Here is a 21338-nt window from a genome sequence, read left to right on the forward strand (position 1 = left end):
TATTTAAATGGTACAAAATACACAAAATGTGTCCAAAAAGGGCATAACAAGTCAGTCGCTGCTTCTGGTTTGCTGTAAAGAATTAAATATATATTGTCTTTCATAATATGCTATGGAAATACATTCTGGCTGTTGATCCTCAATGTGATATTGCTGAACACATTGGTTTCTTTTATCAAGATTTTTTTCTGTAAATATTTAACCTGACTGGTTCATTCACATCCGTCCAGACTACCTGCTAAAAGCACCTTGACCTGTTGGTAAAGTACGACAGGAGTAATCCACATTAGAACCGGCTTTGTGTGTTTCAGTGGCTAGTGTCAGAACAAATCATTTGGAAAAATTGAAGGAAACTATAAAGTCATTTAAAGATTTGATGTGCTTTAATCATTGTCATGTAATCAAAGCGCAATAAATATTGAAATTAACACACATGTGACTCTACCGTGTAAAGAATATAGTATTCTGTGATATAAAAGATTTGTAATGTTAAATTACACCACTGACACAATGACATGTTGTGGTTGAAACTACCTAAGTAGCCTACATTTATTCAAGTTATACACCTGTAATTACAATATTCAGGTACTTGCATGTTACTTCAGCACTTATTTTATGCTACGTTATACATCTACTTCACTACATTTCAAAGCAAAAGTATACTTTTTAATCTACTCCATACAATTTATCAGACAGCTGTAGTTACCTAGTCTATTTGGAGATTTAGGATTTAACATAAAGAACACATGATCCTCATTATATAGGCTAAGGTGTAGTGTACTGTACTGTACTGTGTACTGTTAGCAATTAAACAACACATAAAGGCATATAAAGTTGTTAAAATGATCTCATCTTTGACAACAAGCATTACATTATTACATTATTACATTACAGCATTACATTATTTAGATGTTATCTATGCAATAATTCTTAAACTGGCCAATATATATTAATATTCCCTTTCCGAAAGGAGTAATGGGTACTTTTACTTTTCATACAGTGCATCTTGCTGATATTACTTCAGTACTTTTCCCTAATGCATTTTTAAACCGTTTTTATTTTTTACTTAACCAAAATTTTAATGAAAGACTCTTAAAAAAATAGTTTTACATCGTGGTGTTGCTGCTTTTACCAAAGTAAAGGACTTCTTCAAAGTGATCAGATATAAGCTTATTATATAACATTTTGTAAAATAATGTTTGCCATGCAAGTTATTTAAAAAATAAAAAATGCTACTTTGCTTTAAGTTTTTGAAGATATATATTTTGTTTATTTTTGTATTACAGTACTAATTGTAGAACATGAAACTGTACCTATACCTGCAGTGACTCTAGGTTCACCAGCATCAGTTGGACAACGCAGCTGCGTTCTCATTGGTCAGGGTTGGCTTACGTAAGAGCTTCTCTGATTTTCTATTGGACAGACTCGCTGTCAGTTACTAGCTGAGAGGAAAAGAACAGGGGGGGCGGACGCAGGGACACTCAGCATCTGTACCAAACGATGAAGGTTGAGTCAGATTCAACGGATTACACTTCAAAATAAGGAGAAAAGGAGCGACTGCCATTATGGTATGTTTATGAGGATTTCGTATATGTTTTAATGCTGGTAAAATACTCTGTCTTTCGCGCGACGAGATGTGTTTGCGTTTGACATTTCCTCCATTAGGAGACCGCTATACTCGCTGTGAATTTCACTGATTATAGTGAACTGCATGCATATATTAACAGGTGAACACAATACGCATGTATTTTAAGCTTATACTATGTTTTTAGCATACAATATGTCGTATAAAATATGCATATATGCATCTAGGCAATGTTTAAAAATATATATGTTTCCATAAAATAATATTCACGTGTATTTCTATCATAATTTTACAGTATGGTTTTGTGAATCACGCCCTGGAGCTCCTCGTTTTAAGGAATTACGGCCCGGAAGTGTGGGAAGACATCAAGTGAGTTTCTGGATCGTGTGTTTACTATTCGGCCCTGTGGGGATCATTGGTTACACTGTAGCCAACCAGGCCACAACAAGGATACAAGGCAGGGCTACTGTACAGCCCAACTCACTGTCAGCTGGGGTAGACATTTGCCTTTTACTGTAATGATTAACCAAGTTGATAAATATCACGTTTTAAACACCATCCCATAGAAACTTTTTTGTCCTGTGCTCTATTAATTGTAGGCTTGAAACCACATTGTGTTATGCTGAAAAGGAGTATTACAACATGCAAAAAGTACTCCTGTATTCAAAATCTTACTTGAGCAAAAACAGGAAAATGAACAGCAAAACTGTACTTTAAGTAAAAGTACTCATTATGCAGAAAATGGTGGTCCCTGTAAATGTTCTATTATATTATTTGTTGCATTACAATGCATTTTATTGTTGTAGCTGGAACTAATCTCTATTGCTTCATATATTTTTGGATAGTTTCCTCTAAAACAGTGTTGTCTATCATGCTCTATGGCAATATGTGGATAATATAAATGAATGATATTAGCTGTCACTTCTACAATAGTTCTGTCTGAAATGTGTAGTAGAAAGTACAACGCAAAATATCACTCAAGTGAACTGGGCCTTAGCCAGGGTTATAAATCCTGAGGTCATGAGTTGAGCCCCACCATCCCCCAGAAAAATGTCACCAAACACCTAAAAATGAAGTCTCAAATATATTCTTAATGATTTTGATTATTCAGTATTTTATTAATTAATTGAACAGATAAGTTATAACCTTTTATTTTGTAACTTTTATTTCAGCGACTCTCCAAAACGTCATCTTTTCCATTACTAATGAAAACATGGTGGGTTTAAATTGGTGTAATTATGGTAAGAGGTGGTTAGAGAATTTTTATCAACCCCATTACGCATCAGTTAATCTTAAAAATTCAAACTCGCCAAATTAGGAGACACGCGGTTTTCAATGGACAGAGACTCTGCAGACAGCCCAGAATAAAATTCTGGTGGGAAAATCATGGATCCTTTATTAATACTTATTTTTTTGGACTACAAGTATGTCTACATCTACGATATCCTCCAATGTGGAAAGTAAACTCCCTGAAAGTTGATATAAACTCCCAAATTCCCAGAAGAAAATGTAGAGGGCATAACCTCAATGTTAGCTATGTCCCTGACTCAGTAAATGATCCAATTCCAACATTGTCAGGGTGTTTTCCTAACTGCATTCTGCAAACTAATGTAGCTTCTTTATCATATAGAGGTGGGATGTTGTAATTCATAATCCATACACACACACACACACACACACACACACACACACACACACACACACACACACACACACACAGACAGTAGGATGAATGTCTTCCACTGTAGTGTTAACATGTCATTTTTTCAGCATGTTGAATTGTTTGGCTCAAACTGCACAAGATGTGACCCTGCCTAAAAAAGAACAACCAGAAAAAAAACAGCAGCAGCAGCTGTCTTGTGTAAATGTTTTCAAAGTGGTCATTCTTCTGCCACCAAAAAAAAAACCTCTCAGCATATTTTGTTATCGCTGCTATTGTAACTCGTTGTTATTTAATGTACAATTTATCATGTTTGGTCCCTTTTCAGACCTTTGATGGGCTGAATCATTTTAAAACAAATTCTTATTTTTGTTACAAAAGCTTTCAAGCCTTGGTATGTTTTTTCAGCTGTTGCACAGTCTGATAAAATGGCGGCTGTTGCTCAGGACTATAAATCATTTCTGTTTTCTCAGTTAAACAGCATGAATCAGAACCTCATTAACTTTTCTGACAATTTTGTGGAAATTAGGTTGTCAAAGGTATAAATAGCACTAAACTTGGAACTGTTTTTATACCAAAGGACCTGCAGTAGATCTAAACCTGAATCAAGACAGCTCACACTGTGTGGCCACAAATAAGACAAATAAGTTGTTATTGTATTATTTCTGTAACCTGAAATTCCTCTGCGATTAAACCAACAATAGAAAAGCAATTGCAAAAAGGCAAAGCTATTGGTTGTCAGGACAAGCTGCCAACGTTTATTTCTACTGTGACGTTTGCTCATAACTGCTGGATGCACTTTATTTTCAGGAGGGAGGCTCAGCTTGATATCGAGGGTCAGTTCCTTGTTAGAATCATATATGAAGATGGCAAAACATACGATCTTGTTGCTGCTGCAAGTAAAGTTCTCAGTGAGTCACAGCATGTTTCTTGCAATTATAAAAATTACACTATACACTATGTTGTGTATTATAATAAAAATCTGTATGGTATGCTGAGCCACTGATGTGATTCTTTCTGTATTTCAGAGGTCGATGCAGGAGAGATCTTGCAGATGTTTGGGAAGATGTTTTTTGAATTCTGCCAAGAGTCGGGATATGACACCATTTTGCGAGTGTTAGGCTCAAATGTTCGTGAATTCCTGCAGGTAGGCCCTCTCTTTAAATGAGAGCTGGATGGTTACCCACACTCAGGACTAAAAGTCAAGATATCTCAGCCTCTACTACTCAAATTTTGAACATTAATCCGTCCCTCACAAGTCACATATTTTTTTCATGCTCTTTGGTTCATCTTTAATCTAAATTTTCAGAATTTGGATGCTCTACATGACCACCTGGGTACCATTTATCCCGGGATGAGGGCTCCATCGTTCCGCTGCACTGATGCAGAGAAGGGGAACAACCTGATTCTTCACTACTACTCAGAGAGAGAAGGCCTGCAAGACATTGTGATTGGCATCATTAAAACTGTTGCTCAACAAATCCACGGGACAGAGATAGAGATGAAGGTCTGCTTTGCTGATTTTGTTCCTTTTTTATATGCAGCTCTTAAGCCTCACTCTGCTACTGATGAATGAAGAAGACTTTTTCCATGTTCCTCTCTTAATTTATGATTCAGCATTCAATGAAGCCTTTTAGTTCCTGTAAATGTGTGTCAGAATATGCGTGTGCTGTATTGCTGAATAGGTTATTAATACTGTATGGAGATTAAACAACAGAAAGTTCAAAACACCCAAAGAGAACAATACTGCACTGGGACAAATTAGTTTTTGGTTAATGTCTGTGAGTCAGAGGATATTTATAGATCTCAGTTATAGTCTGTAGCTCAGGAGTCTTTCAGGGAGTTTTATTTTAACTTTATCAAACTGTGGATTAAGTTAAATTGGCCATTGACTGCATTGTTGCAACACTGTTGTCAATGGGCAGCTCACAAATCACAGCCTGTAATCTGCACCGATAACTGCGGCATGTTAGTCTCTAGAGACATCCCCTGTGCTGTGGCAGGGGTTTTCTCTTCAGTTTCATAACCCAGCAGTATGTTCTCCCAAACCTAATCATGTTGTACATCTCTTTCAGCAAGTGTGTGTGTGTGTGTGTGTGTGTGTGTGTGTGTGTGTGTGTGTAATGAAAGAACAGAAAATGGCAGATGCTCCAAATGTGACACCCAATTTCTGGAAATATTTGCCACTGTTGCTGTGGCAACCGGTGCAGAGACAGCAGCTTGACGTCAGAATGCCTTATGCCCATAAACCCACTGAATCATGTCATTTTACACTTTCTGCACGCTATAATTAAATACTTATGTCAATTAAATCATTAATTGAATAATATGAACAACACTAATATTGCAATGGGGAAATATTTTATCGCTGTAACCATGTTACACAATATAGGCAACGAGAATTAAAGCAAGAAATGATTTGTTACCCTAAAAAGTTGTCAAGGAGGAATTATATGTATGGTGTGTTGAATTACGTATTATATGAATTTAACTTTAAGCCCTGTGGCCAGTTTAATTTCATTTGAACTTAATTAAGTCAGTTTTGCAACAATAATACCAATTTTCAAACTATTATTTAACTTCCTCTGATGCAGATGATCCAACCGAAAAGTGAGGAGTGCGACCACATCAAGTTTCTGATTGAGGAGAAGGATTCAGAGGAAGAGGCGTTCTACGAGGACCTGGACGGCTTTGAGGAGAACGGAACACAGGAGACCAGGATCAGCCCGTATACTTTTTGCAAGGCCTTCCCGTTTCACCTCATGTTTGATAAAGACCTGATGCTCACACAGTGTGGGAACGCCATTTATCGAGTCCTGCCTCAGGTGTGGATTCACATGTAATTATGTAAAAGTCTGGTTTACATACAGCAAAGACTGTTTTATCAAGTCAGCACTTTTTTATGTTTTAGTTTGACTTGTATTGGTCTCAGTCACTGTCTTAGATTTGGATGCCCATAATTCAGCAGTAATTGATTATAAAAGGGATTAAAGCAATAACCTCTGATCTCATATAACAGAAATATGCTATAACAGAAATATGCACATTTTATTTTATTCCCCAGCTCCAGCCTGGTACCTGTATCCTCCCTTCAGTTTTTTCTCTGGTCCGTCCTCACATTGACTTCAGTTTTCATGGCATCCTTTCCCACATCAACACTGTCTTTGTTCTGCGAAGCAAGGTAGATATGTCATATAATTTTGTTTTTTGTCACAGCATTGTTGGCCAATCCCATCAATACATTTCTTATATTACCAGCATAGTTTTCAAACAAGGTTTGAATGTATGTCACAGAATGTGGTTATAGTCTTTTATTGTTGAGCTTAATGATTTCCTTAGCATCTACATTGCACTTTGACTCAGCACTTGTTATTGAGGATTTTATTGTTTATATGAAGAGATTACTGAGCATGCAAACAATAAGAAACTGATATGTAGCATTTTATATTACATTTTATGGACGGAGCAAATAGTGCAAGGTTCTAAATGTCCTGAAAAATTAAATATACTTTTTTCTTTCATGCAATTTCGATACTTATTGCAAGATAACAGTACTGTGTAGCACAGATTTCAGTGATAAATCAAATGGAACATCAGGAGGGAAAATGCACTAGTGTTAAAATAAAAGCTGCTGTGCCTTGAAAAAGCATTAAACTTCTGTACTCATTGTGAAGAGACTGGTCTCAAAGCGCTGCCACTCCTGGGATGCTACTTACTACTTAGTACTTAAAAGTTGATATTTTCTTCTTTACACACATAAAATCTGAACAAATTTTCTTGAATGGTGAAATGATGCATGTGACACTTAAGGCAGAAAAACCCAAAGATTTAAAAATGAAGACTGAGCCGAACTGGTGCCCAGTTTGGAAGCAGATTTAGAGGAGAACATATAATGCAATATTCATAAGTGTGATGTAATCCTGACAGGAGGGCCTGCTGAATGTGGAGACTGTAGAGAACGAGGACGAGCTGACGGGGGTTGAGATCAGCTGTCTGAGATTGAAAGGACAGATGATCTACTTGCCAGAGGCGGAGAACATCCTTTTTCTTTGCTCACCCAGGTAAATCCAGTTTGTCCCGACAAAAGCACAGACTGAATATACACACACGCCAATAACACTTACTCTTTTACCCACTTTACCCCAAGTCCTGGAATCCATAATTCAGAGGTGATCGTTTTGATGAATGCCTTTGCACATAAAAAAAACCCACACAGAATACAGTATTTTATGTAAATTGAGAAAAAAAAACTGTGACACCTGCTTGCCTTAACAGTTTTGTTTAAAGTTTCCTGTGTAACAATTTTTTCAATGCACATTAGTGTACAAATATTTAAAGTGTGCCGTATCTATTTGTTTTTAAACCAGTATTCAGACAAATTAGAATTGCACTTTGAGAAAGTTGGGGGGACAAATATTAGTATGGGTCAAGCTCCAACAACGCTGGATTAACAACAACATGGCCCCGCCACGGCGCGACTTAGGACCGGAAGTGACAAAAGTGACTAGTCTTGATATACTCAAGCTCTCTCGGTTTTGGCGCAGTTTGGCTGCTATTGTTGGCTTTTGAATATTCCCAATTTTAATTAGTAAGTACGTATTTACAATATTCTCAAATTTATTTTCTGCTTTTATAAAACTTAATATAGGTACATGGTCAGGAAAAAAACCCCACAGAGAAACCCGAGAGCAGGTAATTACATTGGTTCCTCTGCTATGACCTCCATTAGCCTCTGTGGCTCTTGTATATAATCAGACATTTCTAGAAGGGTTCAAGACATCTTGTCCTCGCAGATTGAAGACACTTTGCTGAGGACAAGATCAGTGTTTTCACAAAAGGTTTCTCCCTGAAGGTTGATAACATACAACACAGTGTGCCTTTACATGGACATGGATATCCCTTTTATGATCCGGTTATTGGAGTTTATTTATTTATGAGTTTAGTCATTTAAACACCATATCACCTTTTCAGAAACCTGGATATTCTACTAGGTCCAACAGAAACCAGGATACTGCTGCATGTAGTCACCTTTTCCTGATGTAAACAGAAATACAAACAATGGCAGCAGGGAAAATGTCTTACTCATGGTCTCACTTCAGGAGCAATGAAGAAACAGAGGTTTGTCTTTTGGTAACAAAAGGTGCATATCTTTATCCACTGCTCCCCTTTCCTACCTAGTGGTAGTAGCAGGCTGACGTCTGTGCAGTGGACGTTGCAGCGTAGCTCCTTTCAGGAAGTACAGTGTGTGTGTGTGTGTGTGTGTGTGTGTGTGTGTGTGTGTGTGTGTGTGTGTGTGTGTGTGTGTGTGTGTGTGTGTGTGTGTTTGTGTGTGTTTGTGTGTGTGTGTGTGTGTGTGTGTGTGTGTGTGTGTGTGTGTGTGTGTGTGTGTGTGAATGTGCCAGGGAGGAGAGAGAACGCGGATGAGGTCAGAATAGACAGCTGTAGTTGGGGATCAGAGCAGAGAAGAAATTTGAATAAATGTTGTAAAGAGGAAGTAAATGTACAGTGTGTTTCATATTTACTCTCGCTGGTTTTGCTATTGGTTTTGTCAATACGGCGCCTGCTCAAATACAATGCAGTAACTGGGTTACTAGTATTCATGTATGCAGGGAATATGAATAACCCAATTTCTCTGCTCATGTACACACCATATCCTGAATATGATCATAAACAGGATAAGCCTCATGTACGGGATATTCATGTGTCTGACTTCACCCTTAACAACAGAAACATTAGTCTTAAAGGGTGATCTCATTGCTGGTGGTTCATACTTTGTTTTGTTTAATGAATGCAATTTCCTAATATGATCAAACCCAGCGTAAAAAGGCTGCAGTTTTCTTTCTACCCACAGATAAAAATCATACATTTTCTGCCATTTTACTGTGAAACTGTAACACCAGCAATTACAGATGAGTACTAGAGTACTAGTATCTCCCAGTTTTCTCCTTTCTCTGTTTCTCTAGTGTTATGAACCTGGATGATCTCACACGAAGAGGCCTTTACCTGAGCGACATCCCACTACATGACGCCACGCGTGACCTCGTGCTGTTGGGGGAGCAGTTTCGCGAGGAGTACAAGCTGACCCAAGAGTTGGAAATCTTGACAGATCGTCTGCAGCACACACTCAGGGCCCTGGAAGACGAGAAGAAAAAGACAGACAGGTTAGATGATTTTTTCTGTTTAGAGGTCATTTATGTGTAATTGTATACCAAATCCCTGTCATTTTCTGTAGGTTGTGAGTCACCCTCAAACTCAGTACAATAACAGTGCTGTCATTCCTGTGTTGGAAAAATAAGTCTCAAGGATTGTTCATTAGTCCGTCATTAAGGGAGATAAAATAGGAGTCTCTTCAAGTATTCCCTTTAAGGATAGACACTAAGAGGTGTCACTCCCATACAGTTATGTTGAGGCTACGTGACAGTTGGACCACCTAGGGTCAGAATCTATTGCCTTAGCTAGTCTTCAGTCCCTGTTATGGTGAATACAGTTGGTTTTGACTCTGGCTCTCAGAAAGGGGCCTGTCATAGTAATTTGGCACAGCAGTGGGTGACAGCTGGAGAGGAGCACGGCGGTAGAGTGTGGTCTTTATTAAGACTGCTGTAGAGGCCCTATCTTCTTATAAGAAAAGGCTTTCACTCTGCCTCATGGATCCCTATATTATTATTCTCGCCATTCTCCAGTCTGAAAGTGCCTTGGGCCTCGAACATTGATTAGAATTCATGACTCCTCTCTAAATATTTAAGAGAACTGCTGCTGCACCGTATTTGCCTTTTAAAAAGCTTTAAAACGGTATATTTTCTGATGTTGAAAACATACATATATGCTGTTTTTGTAGGTTGTTAAAAGATGTCACGGATGAATACGTATAGTCTCATCTCCTGGGTGAATATACTTATTTCCATGTATAGATTTTTGTGTAGTGGCCGTTATCTGTTCTGTATCCTCATATTATGATGCATCATGGAAGGTATTTAAAAAAAACAGGCAGCCATGATCTAACCAGTTACCATAGAAACACAACCCTCCCATCTGAGAGCAGCTTGTATAGCGAAATGACCAAAAGGTGGTGGGTGAGCAAATAAAATGCTGATCCAAAGGATGGACTTCAGTCTGGCAGCCCTAGCCCATTACTCTGCTGCTCGAGTACACCGTCACTACACTTTTGCTCAGAAATGTTCATTTCTCTTCTTCCCTTTAAGATTGCTCTATTCTGTTCTGCCTCCATCTGTTGCCAACGAGCTGCGACACAAGCGGCCCGTCCCAGCCAAACGCTACGACAACTTGACCATCCTCTTTAGTGGCATTGTAGGATTCAATGCCTTCTGCAGCAAGCACGCCTCGGCCGAGGGAGCCATCAAGATAGTCAACCTGCTCAATGATGTTTACACACGCTTTGACATCTTGACAGACTCTCGGAACAACCCTTATGTATACAAGGTTAGGAAGCAAGAATTCTACCATGACAGTTTATCATGCATATGTGTACATTTCCCTCAGTAAATGAGTGATAATAATCAAAGTCTACAAAAAAAAAAAAAAAATGCAAGTCTAGAATCTGAAATTGTGAAGTTGCTATGTTCTGTGCTGGTTCTAAAGTGAAGCACACCAACCTTCTTGGTGAATGATGCAATTATGCACATACTCAGTAAGAGCATTTATATCAGTTGACTTGAGTTTTTCACCATAAGAAGAGTAGTACTAACTTCTAAACACGGTGTAGGTTTACAGAGGGACTGTGCCATTTTATAGGCCTCGTAGCAGATTTACACCCCAGGCTTTCAGACAAGAATGCACTTTAAGAATTTAAACAGACCTCGGCACTTCCAGGGGATGAGCTTCAGGCACTGGGTCACCAAAAGAAGTAATATTTACTCTACAAGCTGAATGGCTAGGTGGTCTTAGGGTTTTAGCAGGGCTCAAAGAGGCCCTGAATGTCTTAAAGCTGATGTAAGTGTTTAAGTGTTAATTTCAGGGTGTTTCTGCTTATTTCGAGGCGCACAGTGCAAAAAAAAAAACAACCAAAAAACCATTGTAGCACAGTGGGAACATGTGATTTCATATGAACCAAAAGTAAAGCAAAGCTAAATAAGGTTATTATTAAATAATGATACAATTCATGTGAAGAATGACAAATAGTTTGTCTTTATACAGGTGGAAACAGTGGGTGATAAGTACATGACCGTGAGCGGCCTACCAGAGCCATGCACACACCACGCCAAGTCCATCTGCCACCTCGCTCTTGATATGTTGGAGATTGCTGGACAAGTCAAAGTGGATGATCAACCCGTACAGGTGTGATAAAATTCTTGAGTGTCAGATTTTTCTTTCTTCTGTATCGTTATGTGACTATATACTGTACTTTCTGTACGATAAACTCCCCAAATAATAGGCGTAAATACTGTTATTTGTATTGAAGCTACATACACCGAGCATACTTTACTTTAATATATATATATATATATATATATTTATTTTTTTTTCACAATAAATAGTTTTATGTAATTCTCCAAATCATACTGTAGACTAAGAAACTTTTGGCCACAAAAAATTCACAATGAAATTTTTAGATTGGCAGATGGTTTGTGTGTGTGCATATGAATGCCAATGTTTCTAATTGTATACTGTATGTCTCTGACATCATTCTCAGTTTTGCTTCACACATTTAATTATTAAGCAGCTTGTTTTTAGCAATGCATCTGTTATTTTGTCACATAGAATTTAGGCATTTTGGAGCTTTTTTTTCCCACTATTGCTCTGAGTGTCTGGCATTCAACCTAATATGACCGTGGTATTTTATGATCGATTTTAGCAGAATTCTATCTGTGTATGTGGACATATTTCTACAATGAAATAATGCATTGTGAAAAGTTGGATAAAAAACAGCAGACATTTGTTTAACTGACTGTTGGAGATTGTTATTGTATCAATGACTGCAGAGGCTTGACTTTGGAAAATCATGTCTGGTTAACAAAAGGCTGTTTATTCTGGACATGGCACTGGCAGGACGAGTCCGATTTAGTTGCAGAAACAGACTGAAATCATCTCACGATCCTGTGTCTAATAATAGACTCTCATTTGTCTCCGACACTAAGCGTGTTCATGCTCTGAAGACAACACTGAAGTGCCTACAAGTTCAAGTGTAAATATTAGTCTGTAGATTGCCTGGGGCTACTTTTGGAATTGCTAAAAAAAAAAAAATCCAACTTCGTGCACGGACTGATTTCTGGCAAAGTTATATCCACCCACCAAATGTTGCACCTTTTCAGTCCATAGCTTTAAGAACTTGTGCCAGCAAACTAAAAGAAGCATTAAGCTGGATAGTTTTTATCTCTCTCTATGGATCACAACTCATTGACCCCCTTGATTAACATTTACACAGGCTTATTTAAATGCTAGAATAGTTTATCTCACACTCAAACGGTGTATTTTCTGTTAGTATAGTTTAGAAGAAGATAAATCAGGTGTCATGGGCTACTTTAAGTAATGAATTAAGCCCAGATAACTTATGATCAGCGCTCTGTTTATCCTATAAATATTTACACTTGGCTTTGCCTATATTTGACAGAAAATAGTTTTGTTTGTGCATTTGTATTTACTCTAGTTAAATTATAACTGAAATACAGTGGAATCACAGTTGAGTCTCCTTTTTTTCATTCTCCTTTCGTTCCAGATTACTATCGGGATCCACACAGGAGAAGTGGTTACTGGGGTGATTGGCCAGAGGATGCCCAGATATTGCCTTTTTGGAAATACGGTCAACCTCACAAGTCGTACAGAAACTACTGGTGAAAAGGGGAAAATAAATGTCTCAGAATATACTTACCGGTAGGTAGAAGAACCTCCTAATTTCATGAGTGGCATATTGTCACCTGTTCTCCTTATTTATGTACAGTCATGTTTGGATTTTATCACTGGCTGTAGAGAAATTAGGTGGATTTAAAGGAGATTTTGCAACTTGGTGAAACAGTAGCAGTATTTGACATGAAGGACAAGTTGTCTTAGCCTTTCAATTCATTTACACCCAGAGGTGCAGGACAAGGGCTCAGAGAATCTTAAAATACCTCAATCACCCAAATAACAGCGTCTTCTCTCTGCTGCGGTCAGGGAGGCGCTACCGCTGCCTCAAGGCCAAAATAGAGAGGAAGAGGAGTTTCTTCCTTCAAGGTCCAGAAGTGACTTACACCTATCCAACTCATGACACATAATTCACCTTCATCCATCTGCCACATTGCATATACCAGCGGTGTCAAACTCAAATTCACAGTGGGCCAAATTTAAAAACTGGGACAAAGTTGCGGGCCAAACTCAATATCTCTCCAGATATGTATTGTTGAACCTTTTCAGTGCAGGTCCTTGTACTTGTCGTGGTGTTTCTTATGTTTTCTCTGCAGACAAGACAAGACTTTCTTTGGCCATTTTTGGGGAGGGGTGGATTAAGTTTGTCCGAAGAGACTGGTAGCATGGATGCTCATGTTTGTCAACAGAACAGTAGACGTGTATGTGCTTTATACTCGCGGGCCAGCTCTCATAGGACCTTGATATGATCTTGCGGGCCAAATATAATTACACCGGGGGCCAGATTTGGCCCACGGGCCTGAGTTTGACACCCCTGGCATATACAGTATGTGTACTGGTTATTTCAGTGCTCAACACTGGCAACCAGACATCCACTTTTGGTTGCCAAAACTGAAAGTATGGTTGCCATTTTTTGGATGATTAAGATATTATGCTGTTATATGTCAGCTTAAAAATTAAAATGTGATAAAAAAAAGAATAGTAACTGAACAAATAAACAACAACTTAACTGGCTTCACGGCTGTCTCTAAAACATATGCAAGCATGCAAGTCGCACCAATGAACGTGCAACTGTAGAAGCAATATTATATTATATTTAAATATCACTAACAAATATTTAAAAAAAAAATATATACAGTATATTTATATATATTTATATATTTTGGGGGTGCCTGTTCGCTGCACCTGTTTTTCACATGTTAGTCAGAGGTTGTTAATGATGGAAACCAAAGGGCAAGAATTGGTTACTGTTTTCTTAAAATGGTCGCCAATGGCAACCTGGCAACTGTTACTGTCGAGCCCTGTATTGTTTCAATTTTCTGAAACTTTTCAATAAAATTTACTGTTACTTTTGTTTCCTCTATAAAATATATTTTGTGTAATATTCTATTTTTCTATTTGCTGGTTGATTTGTGGAGCTAGGCACAAAAGCCTTTCACTACATGGTACTGTTTGTGTATGATGATGATTTAAAACATAAACCAGTAGGTCTGTTTGGATCTGTGAATTTGATGTTCTTTGTTGACACAAAATGTTAGCATAGAGGTTATTTAGAGTAATATACAGAATCCCCCCCAGACCCTACAGTGAGAGTGATTTATGATGGTGTTGACGTTGTTTTGCAGGTGTTTGCAGTCTGCTGAGAACGCTGACCCTCAGTTTAATTTGGAGTATCGGGGCCCCATCACCATGAAAGGAAAGAAGGAACCCATGAAGGTGTGGTTTCTGTCCAGGAAGCCCACCGAAGAGTCCACCACAGTTAGCTAAAGCTTAACAATTCATATACACTAAAACACCATTTCAGTGTATCTGAGTGTCATCTAACAGAGGCTTCTGTATGGTACTGTGTAGTCAAAATGTCCTAACACAACTTTTGAGGCAGGGATGAGATGGATCAGGGGGAATAAAAAAAGTATTATCCATAGACTTACAGATATTTTTAAAATGTTGAACCTGTACCGCTGCTCTCCCTACTTGTTTCTACTTGACCATGATCTGAAACAATGGTGTGTTCAAGTGTTTCATGAATAGTAGAGGTTAGTGATATTCCAGTGTGATGATTTTTTTGGGACAAATATTTTCACATCGCTATTGTACATCACTAAAGGTTTCGGTAAGTGAAACATTTTCCATCCATCTTAAATGTTTATTTGTTAATATAGTCATATACTGCATTTGTTCTGTTCTAAATAGATTATCTTTACTCTATCAGCCCAAATATTTAATGAATATAATACAATTACTATAGCTTGATATCCTGTTTGTGCAAAAACATTACTGTCACTATTTGAATGACTGTGATAGTTTTACACTGAACATGTAACACTGGTATCAAAACCACTAACATAAAAATAAATTTAGATTTTTATAGCTGCTGTATTTATATCACCATGATTACCAGTTCTTTGGTACAAAAGCTACTGTGCTAAATATATACATATATTACAATTCAAAGAGTTTTTAAAGTCACAAATGATACACGTTGGGCCGTTAGTAACCCTGTGTCATAATGTATCTATCGCTGCATTATGAAAATAATTAAATTTAAAATGAGCACTATACACTACTCCATTTATTGCACCTCTTTTTCACATTTGGTCTTTTTCTGTGAATTAACATTGAATACCATTTTCAGTTCTACTAAAAGTTGTTGAGATATTGATCTACGTATTTATTGTTGACATCTTGTTATTTGGTATGTATTCTTTTTTTCTAATAAGAAATAGTTATGTAAACTTTAATATGGGTAAAACTACTGTTTGTGCCTCTATAAGTTAAACTGTGCTGTATGTATTGGATTCGTTTCACGAGTAAATGTACCACATTTTTTCACCCTATTTTTTTTTATTATTATTAAACTTCAGTGTCCTTGCAAGGAATCCTCTCTTAGCAAGAAGCAGGTGCCCCTTGTTTTGTACGAGTCCATATCTGTGCTTGTAAGAAATTGTAATGTAAGAAATTTATTTTAACAATGTTTCTGGTGGGAGATAACTAATAAAATAGTCTTGAGAAAGTGTTGTTTACTTTGTATAAGCTTTGCAATCAGCCTGCTCGTTGCGGCTCTTATAAAAAACTAAACTTTACAGAGGAAGAGAATCAGAAACAGAAAAGTAATGCATGGTCTTGGCTCTCACATAAGGCAGTGTGCAAGCCTTTAATAGGATATTATTATGTAAAGAGCTCACTCTGGTGGCCACTCAGAAGATTACAAGCTTGGGTCAAAAAGTCATTACATTTGAAGCCTCCATCATGCTATTGTGAGACGACACACTATTTTATGGTTTGTAATAGTTCGGAAAGTAAAAATGATTTTGCAGAGACTGTGGCTCATTTCAGATTCATACATATTATATAAATGTATTGAATTATACTTGGTGATGAATGAATGTGTGTATCACTTTAATGTTGTAGCTGTTTAAGGTGGGGATCATTTGAATTGCCTTATACTGCTGGGGAGTTTAACCTATAATTAAAGATTGTATTTTACAAGTTAACTAAAGCTGTCAAAAAAGTACAATATTTGCCTCCAAAATTTAGTACAGTAGAAGTATAAAGTAGAATACAATAGAAATGCTTAAGTTATGTACCAGTGCCTAAATTAAATTTTACTGAAATCACAGACTTGGACTAGACTAGAGGGTCATCCCTTTGGCCTTCATGTGGACAACCTGCTGTCTCAAGGTTTCAGTCACCTTAGAGCGGCTTACCATTTTGCAAAGTCACCAGGAGAGCTGCAGATAAATAGGGTGTGACCAACAACAAGTAAATTGTCACCAGGTGCCAGATTAACACCAACAACTGTGAGGTATCTGAAAGTAGTCTCTAATTTTGCTGTTTTTTTTTGTTGAAGTGCCTTGGTTATTTAAAAAAAACATGCTAGGACAGCAGTGGTATAGCCACAGCAGATATTTTATCAAATTCTGAAAAATAAAATATAAAAGTATTTCAGAATACATCAAGTTTTTATAATTTGTTCTCTAATTTTGATCTCCACTGTACATTTGGAAGGCACATTGAATCCTTCAGCTCAATTGTATCTGTGCTTGGCTACCTTAGTGGCTAACTTGGCTATAAGCCAGTAAGCCTTTTATCAAGGTGGTGTATGTATTTCTTTTTCTTCACAAATGTATCTTTGCAAATAATAAGTTGCATTCATGTTCATGTATACTTTCAGACATTTTGTGAGAGAGAGAAAACGTTGGAAACTTTAATTTGGTGGATCCCTTGCAGTTATTGCGAGGACTCCCTGGAGGTCTTACTTACCATCTGATGGTATTTTCAAAATCCCACCCTGACTTTTTTGTTGAATGATGAAAATTAACCCGTTTCTTAAGTTGTGCCACTGTTTTAGAATCAAAACAAAGATGGCGGCCCGTCGGCTAGCACCTGGGTAGGAAATATACCTTTTTTTCAACTTTCTTTTTAAAATTGCAAAATACAAATGACAACAATTATATTCATACATTGTATAAATGGTATAAAACATTTGTCAAATGGCACAACAACATTGTAACAAGACAATATTTTTGCACTACAGGATTAAGAACGGATTACAAAGAAAGTGCTACGGATATTAATAATGAATTCAATTCTAATATCAATAGAAAGGTTGAAATGAAAAAAATATTTAAAAAATTTGATTTCAATTTCAGTTAACTGACACAGTTCTTAAGAATATCACACAATGTTTGTGCTTTTCTCCCATTTACCAATTTTAAAGATTTTACATATATTTGAAATTAATTTAGAAAAATAAAATAAAATTGGGGGATTCTATTTGTGTGGATACTAATTTTTACCAGACAGAATGAAATTATAACAAAGTTCATCATTTTTGTTTCGCAGTATCATACCCAATACTTAACATACACATACTAGGTACTTTTAGCACCAGATGGCTGAGGGCAAAGTAATTAAGTAGCTGTGGAAGGGACTTGAACATTTAGCAGCAAAATACCCTTGTTTTCTCAGAGGTTTGTGAGACAACCAGAAGTAAAACAATTGTTAGGATTGGATGTTTGACCAATATAATACTGATATAATACTGCATACTGTACTGTACTGTACTCTATGCTCTCTTTTTCAGGAAGACCCTGTAAATACTCAGAAAGTTAATGTCAGCAGGTTTTCGTCTGAGGACCCTGGGTTGAATCCTGAAACAAATGGGGAAACTGGTATTGTGGTGCTAAAAGCAGAATAATATGTTCAAAATTCAACCACAAAGAAGCAGTAACCAGTTAAGGGCCTTGCTCAAGAGCCTGTCAGTACTAGTAATGAGGGTGGAACAAACACCGCTCTTTTAGCTTCCCCCATCCAGATTCCTCTTGCCCATTCAAATCTGCTACTATCCCCAAAACCCTCATGCTTGGATTGATGCTACAAAGAAATCCTCACAGTTTGAGTCACTGCAGCAACATGCCCCTGCTTTTATACACCATGTTAATGTTGTATGTACTGTTACAGCTGACACTAGAACAAGGATAAAACATTGTTGGATATAGTTTAATTGTGTTAAAGATTACTTTCAAAATACCTTAATCATGTATGTCTCAAGCTCAATTACCAATTGCATCACTGCATTATAGTAGAAAGTTGTATAGTGGAAAGGTCTTTTGTGTGATAAGAGGCAGATGCATTGATGTGGAAGTGATTAAAAGGCAAAGGTCTCTCAAGCCACATAATAAGATGAGAGGAAACTGAGATAAGAAAGAAAAGTGAGAGGATTTAGTCATCCCTTTGTGGGACTCGGCAGGGATGTTTAAGATGTACTTTTTCATGGATCATGTATCATTCATGTATGTGTGCTGCCTTACCTCTGCACGTTTAAAATAACGACAAATAAGAATAGCCTACTTATTTGTTGTTGTTTGTAAATGACATTTTTTGACACCAGTTTGTAGTCAGTAACTTGTGTTTTCACCATTCTTTTGTCCTAAAATAGACTTCAAATTAGTGTGTTTGTTTGATATTAACTTCAAATGTCAAAGGTCTCATTTATCAAAATTGCAAGACTAAGTTCAAAGGTATCATTGGAAACGCATTACCAACCACACTGACCACTGCTGTATTTGTACAAAGCAATAAAAATCTGGTGCAGTAATATCTTGGCTGAGTGATAAGAGGTTTGGTAAAGTTACATCAGAGACAGTTAAGTTTAAAAGCGTGAGAAACCATGCAACATGTTTGTTTAGTTGTGGTCTCAGCCTGACGTACAGCGACCAAAAAATAGGCAGATTAAAAAGTTCAAGTTCAATTTAAAAATGTTTTATTTTCTGCACACTGAGGCTAGTTACTGCAGTTCTGCATTGGATATATGGTTACTGTAAGTCATGACCAACACCTTTTGCAAACAGAGATACAGGTAAAACGTTGTTCAAAAACACTATACATTATCATATTGTGTGGTTTATTGGGTTTGGAACTGTTCTGTTCAGGATCATCGCATTGCCCAATCAGCTGCAGCTGTGGAAATTGCCTTGAGAGAATATGAGCTTTAAACAGCCACATCAGCATTTTGATTAGATGATGAGATAAGCGGGTGCATGGTTTAAAAGGAGTGGCAGACTTTGAGTAAGACACTCCTCACTGCAGGGCCGGCCAGCTCACCTTCACCGCCACCATGACTTTCAACGGCAACTGGAAAATTGATCGCAATGATAACTATGAGAAATTCATGGAACAAATGGGTAAGTGGTGTCAAACTGAGATGATAAAATGCTGAAGACGTAGTGGCATATTTCTTAAATATGTAGAACTTGATGCATTGGTAGAAAAATCAGTGTCTGCTACCTGTGAAGTAGGATGACCATAATTTAATTAAGATGAATTTAATCAAGATAGTTGTTTTTAAGTTAAAATGTCAGTTATGCAGCAAACTGATTATCCCGCACGTTTCATTTTCATAAACATATTTAGGAGATTTAAAAATCAAAGTGCTGTATGTGGTCAAGTTATTAGATAATAGCCTACGTCTTTAAATGCTTAAATAGAAAAGTAAACCTAATACTGGATCTTAAGTCTCACATAAGAACCCTTGTGACCGAGAGAAAGATACATGAGACCGACTGAACATGTTTTGAATTTGACTTTTGTACCTACTTACCGTCTACAAACACACAAACGAAGGAACTTCATGTGCATGAAAAAAAGATTAAATCCTGACAAACTTCCTCTGATTGTTCACAGCATATTGAACATACTTATATTTGTCCGTTGATAGGAATTAACATGGTGAAGAGGAAGCTGGCTGCTCACGACAACCTCAAGATAACCATCACACAGACTGGAGACAAGTTCAATGTCAAGGAGAGCAGTAATTTCCGCACCCTGGATATAGACTTCACCCTGGGGGTCACCTTTGATTACAGCCTTGCAGACGGAACAGAAGTATCAGTAAGTTGAAGAGGCATCTACAGTGGATGCACCTTTTTTTCCTCCATCATTACACTTTACAACCACTCAGAAACTGACCTTTACCAGAAAAGACTCAAGTCTGTCTCCAATTATCTATATTTTAGTCATTTAGTGTAATCATTTGTTTAGTTATAAACACTTTGTGGTGCCCTGGGTGTTTCAATCACTTTAGACTTTGAACCTTTGAGCTGTAAGAAACAGCTCATTTGTTAGCTCAAGGTTTGACCCTTTCACATCATCCCTTGTGCCCAGTTGATTTTAACTCACTACAACAAGACAGTCACAACCATAAAGCTGTCAACCTTCTGCAAACATTTCCCACCTAGTATTCATGTTATGGATAAGCTTCATGCTTCACCCCGCAGGGCTCATGGACCATGGAGGGAGACATGCTGAAGGGGATCTTCATCAGAAAGGACAATGGAAAGCAACTGACAACAACCAGAATCGTCCAAGGAGATGAACTTATACAGGTGGGGTGAATTTATATTTGTACAAATTAGGGAACCACAAGTCCACATTTTACATCAAACACTTGGGAAGCAAGTGAACACTCTTGATAATTCAGCGTTACGAAAAACCTGTGAATAACCGTATGTGATCTTTCGTCAACAGAGCTACAACTATGAAGGTGTGGACGCAAAGAGGATTTTCAAGAGGTGTTAGATCAAGCTGATCAACAGAGATGCTTGACTTCAGCATTACATACATTATTGTGTTGAATTTTCAACTATGTATACGAACATAACCTGTAAAAAGTGCACTACTTGTAACGCCCATAAAGTATCTGAACTAGGTTTGACTTGCACAGGTTATTTTTTTTGATACTTGCAGCAATAAAGCCATACTGTAAAAGCCTCTTTTCTGCGTTTTTTTATTTGTTAT

General features: G+C 37.3%; 2 protein-coding genes across 2 annotated transcripts; both read left to right on the forward strand.

Moving 5' to 3' along the window:
- Window positions 1-1499: 1499 nt before the first annotated feature.
- Window positions 1500-15023, forward strand: gucy1b1 (guanylate cyclase 1 soluble subunit beta 1). The gene is made up of 13 exons (XM_083923892.1): window positions 1500-1568; window positions 1881-1954; window positions 4056-4156; window positions 4274-4392; window positions 4555-4752; window positions 5840-6070; window positions 6310-6426; window positions 7173-7306; window positions 9209-9406; window positions 10445-10682; window positions 11397-11537; window positions 12916-13070; window positions 14666-15023. The coding sequence occupies exons 1-13, from the start codon at window positions 1566-1568 to the stop codon at window positions 14805-14807; spliced, it is 1851 nt and encodes a 616-aa protein (XP_083780018.1). The 5' UTR covers window positions 1500-1565; the 3' UTR covers window positions 14808-15023.
- A 4636-nt stretch (window positions 15024-19659) lies between these two features.
- On the forward strand, window positions 19660-21119 carry fabp2 (fatty acid binding protein 2, intestinal; the record flags this gene model as incomplete). The annotated part of the gene is made up of 4 exons (XM_083934575.1): window positions 19660-19726; window positions 20260-20432; window positions 20819-20926; window positions 21069-21119. The coding sequence occupies 4 exons, from the start codon at window positions 19660-19662 to the stop codon at window positions 21117-21119; spliced, it is 399 nt and encodes a 132-aa protein (XP_083790701.1).
- Window positions 21120-21338: the final 219 nt, after the last annotated feature.

The sequence above is a fragment of the Echiichthys vipera genome (genome assembly GCF_963691815.1).
Source record: "Echiichthys vipera genome assembly, chromosome: 2".
NCBI lineage: Eukaryota > Metazoa > Chordata > Actinopteri > Perciformes > Trachinidae > Echiichthys > Echiichthys vipera.

Bases quoted from the DNA above. Each gene is read 5' to 3' on its own strand.
- gucy1b1 (XM_083923892.1), top strand. The intron at 4,393-4,554 runs GTAGGCCCTCTC...CTAAATTTTCAG, and splicing joins ATGTTCGTGAATTCCTGCAG to AATTTGGATGCTCTACATGA. The intron at 13,071-14,665 runs GTAGGTAGAAGA...GTTGTTTTGCAG, and splicing joins GTCTCAGAATATACTTACCG to GTGTTTGCAGTCTGCTGAGA.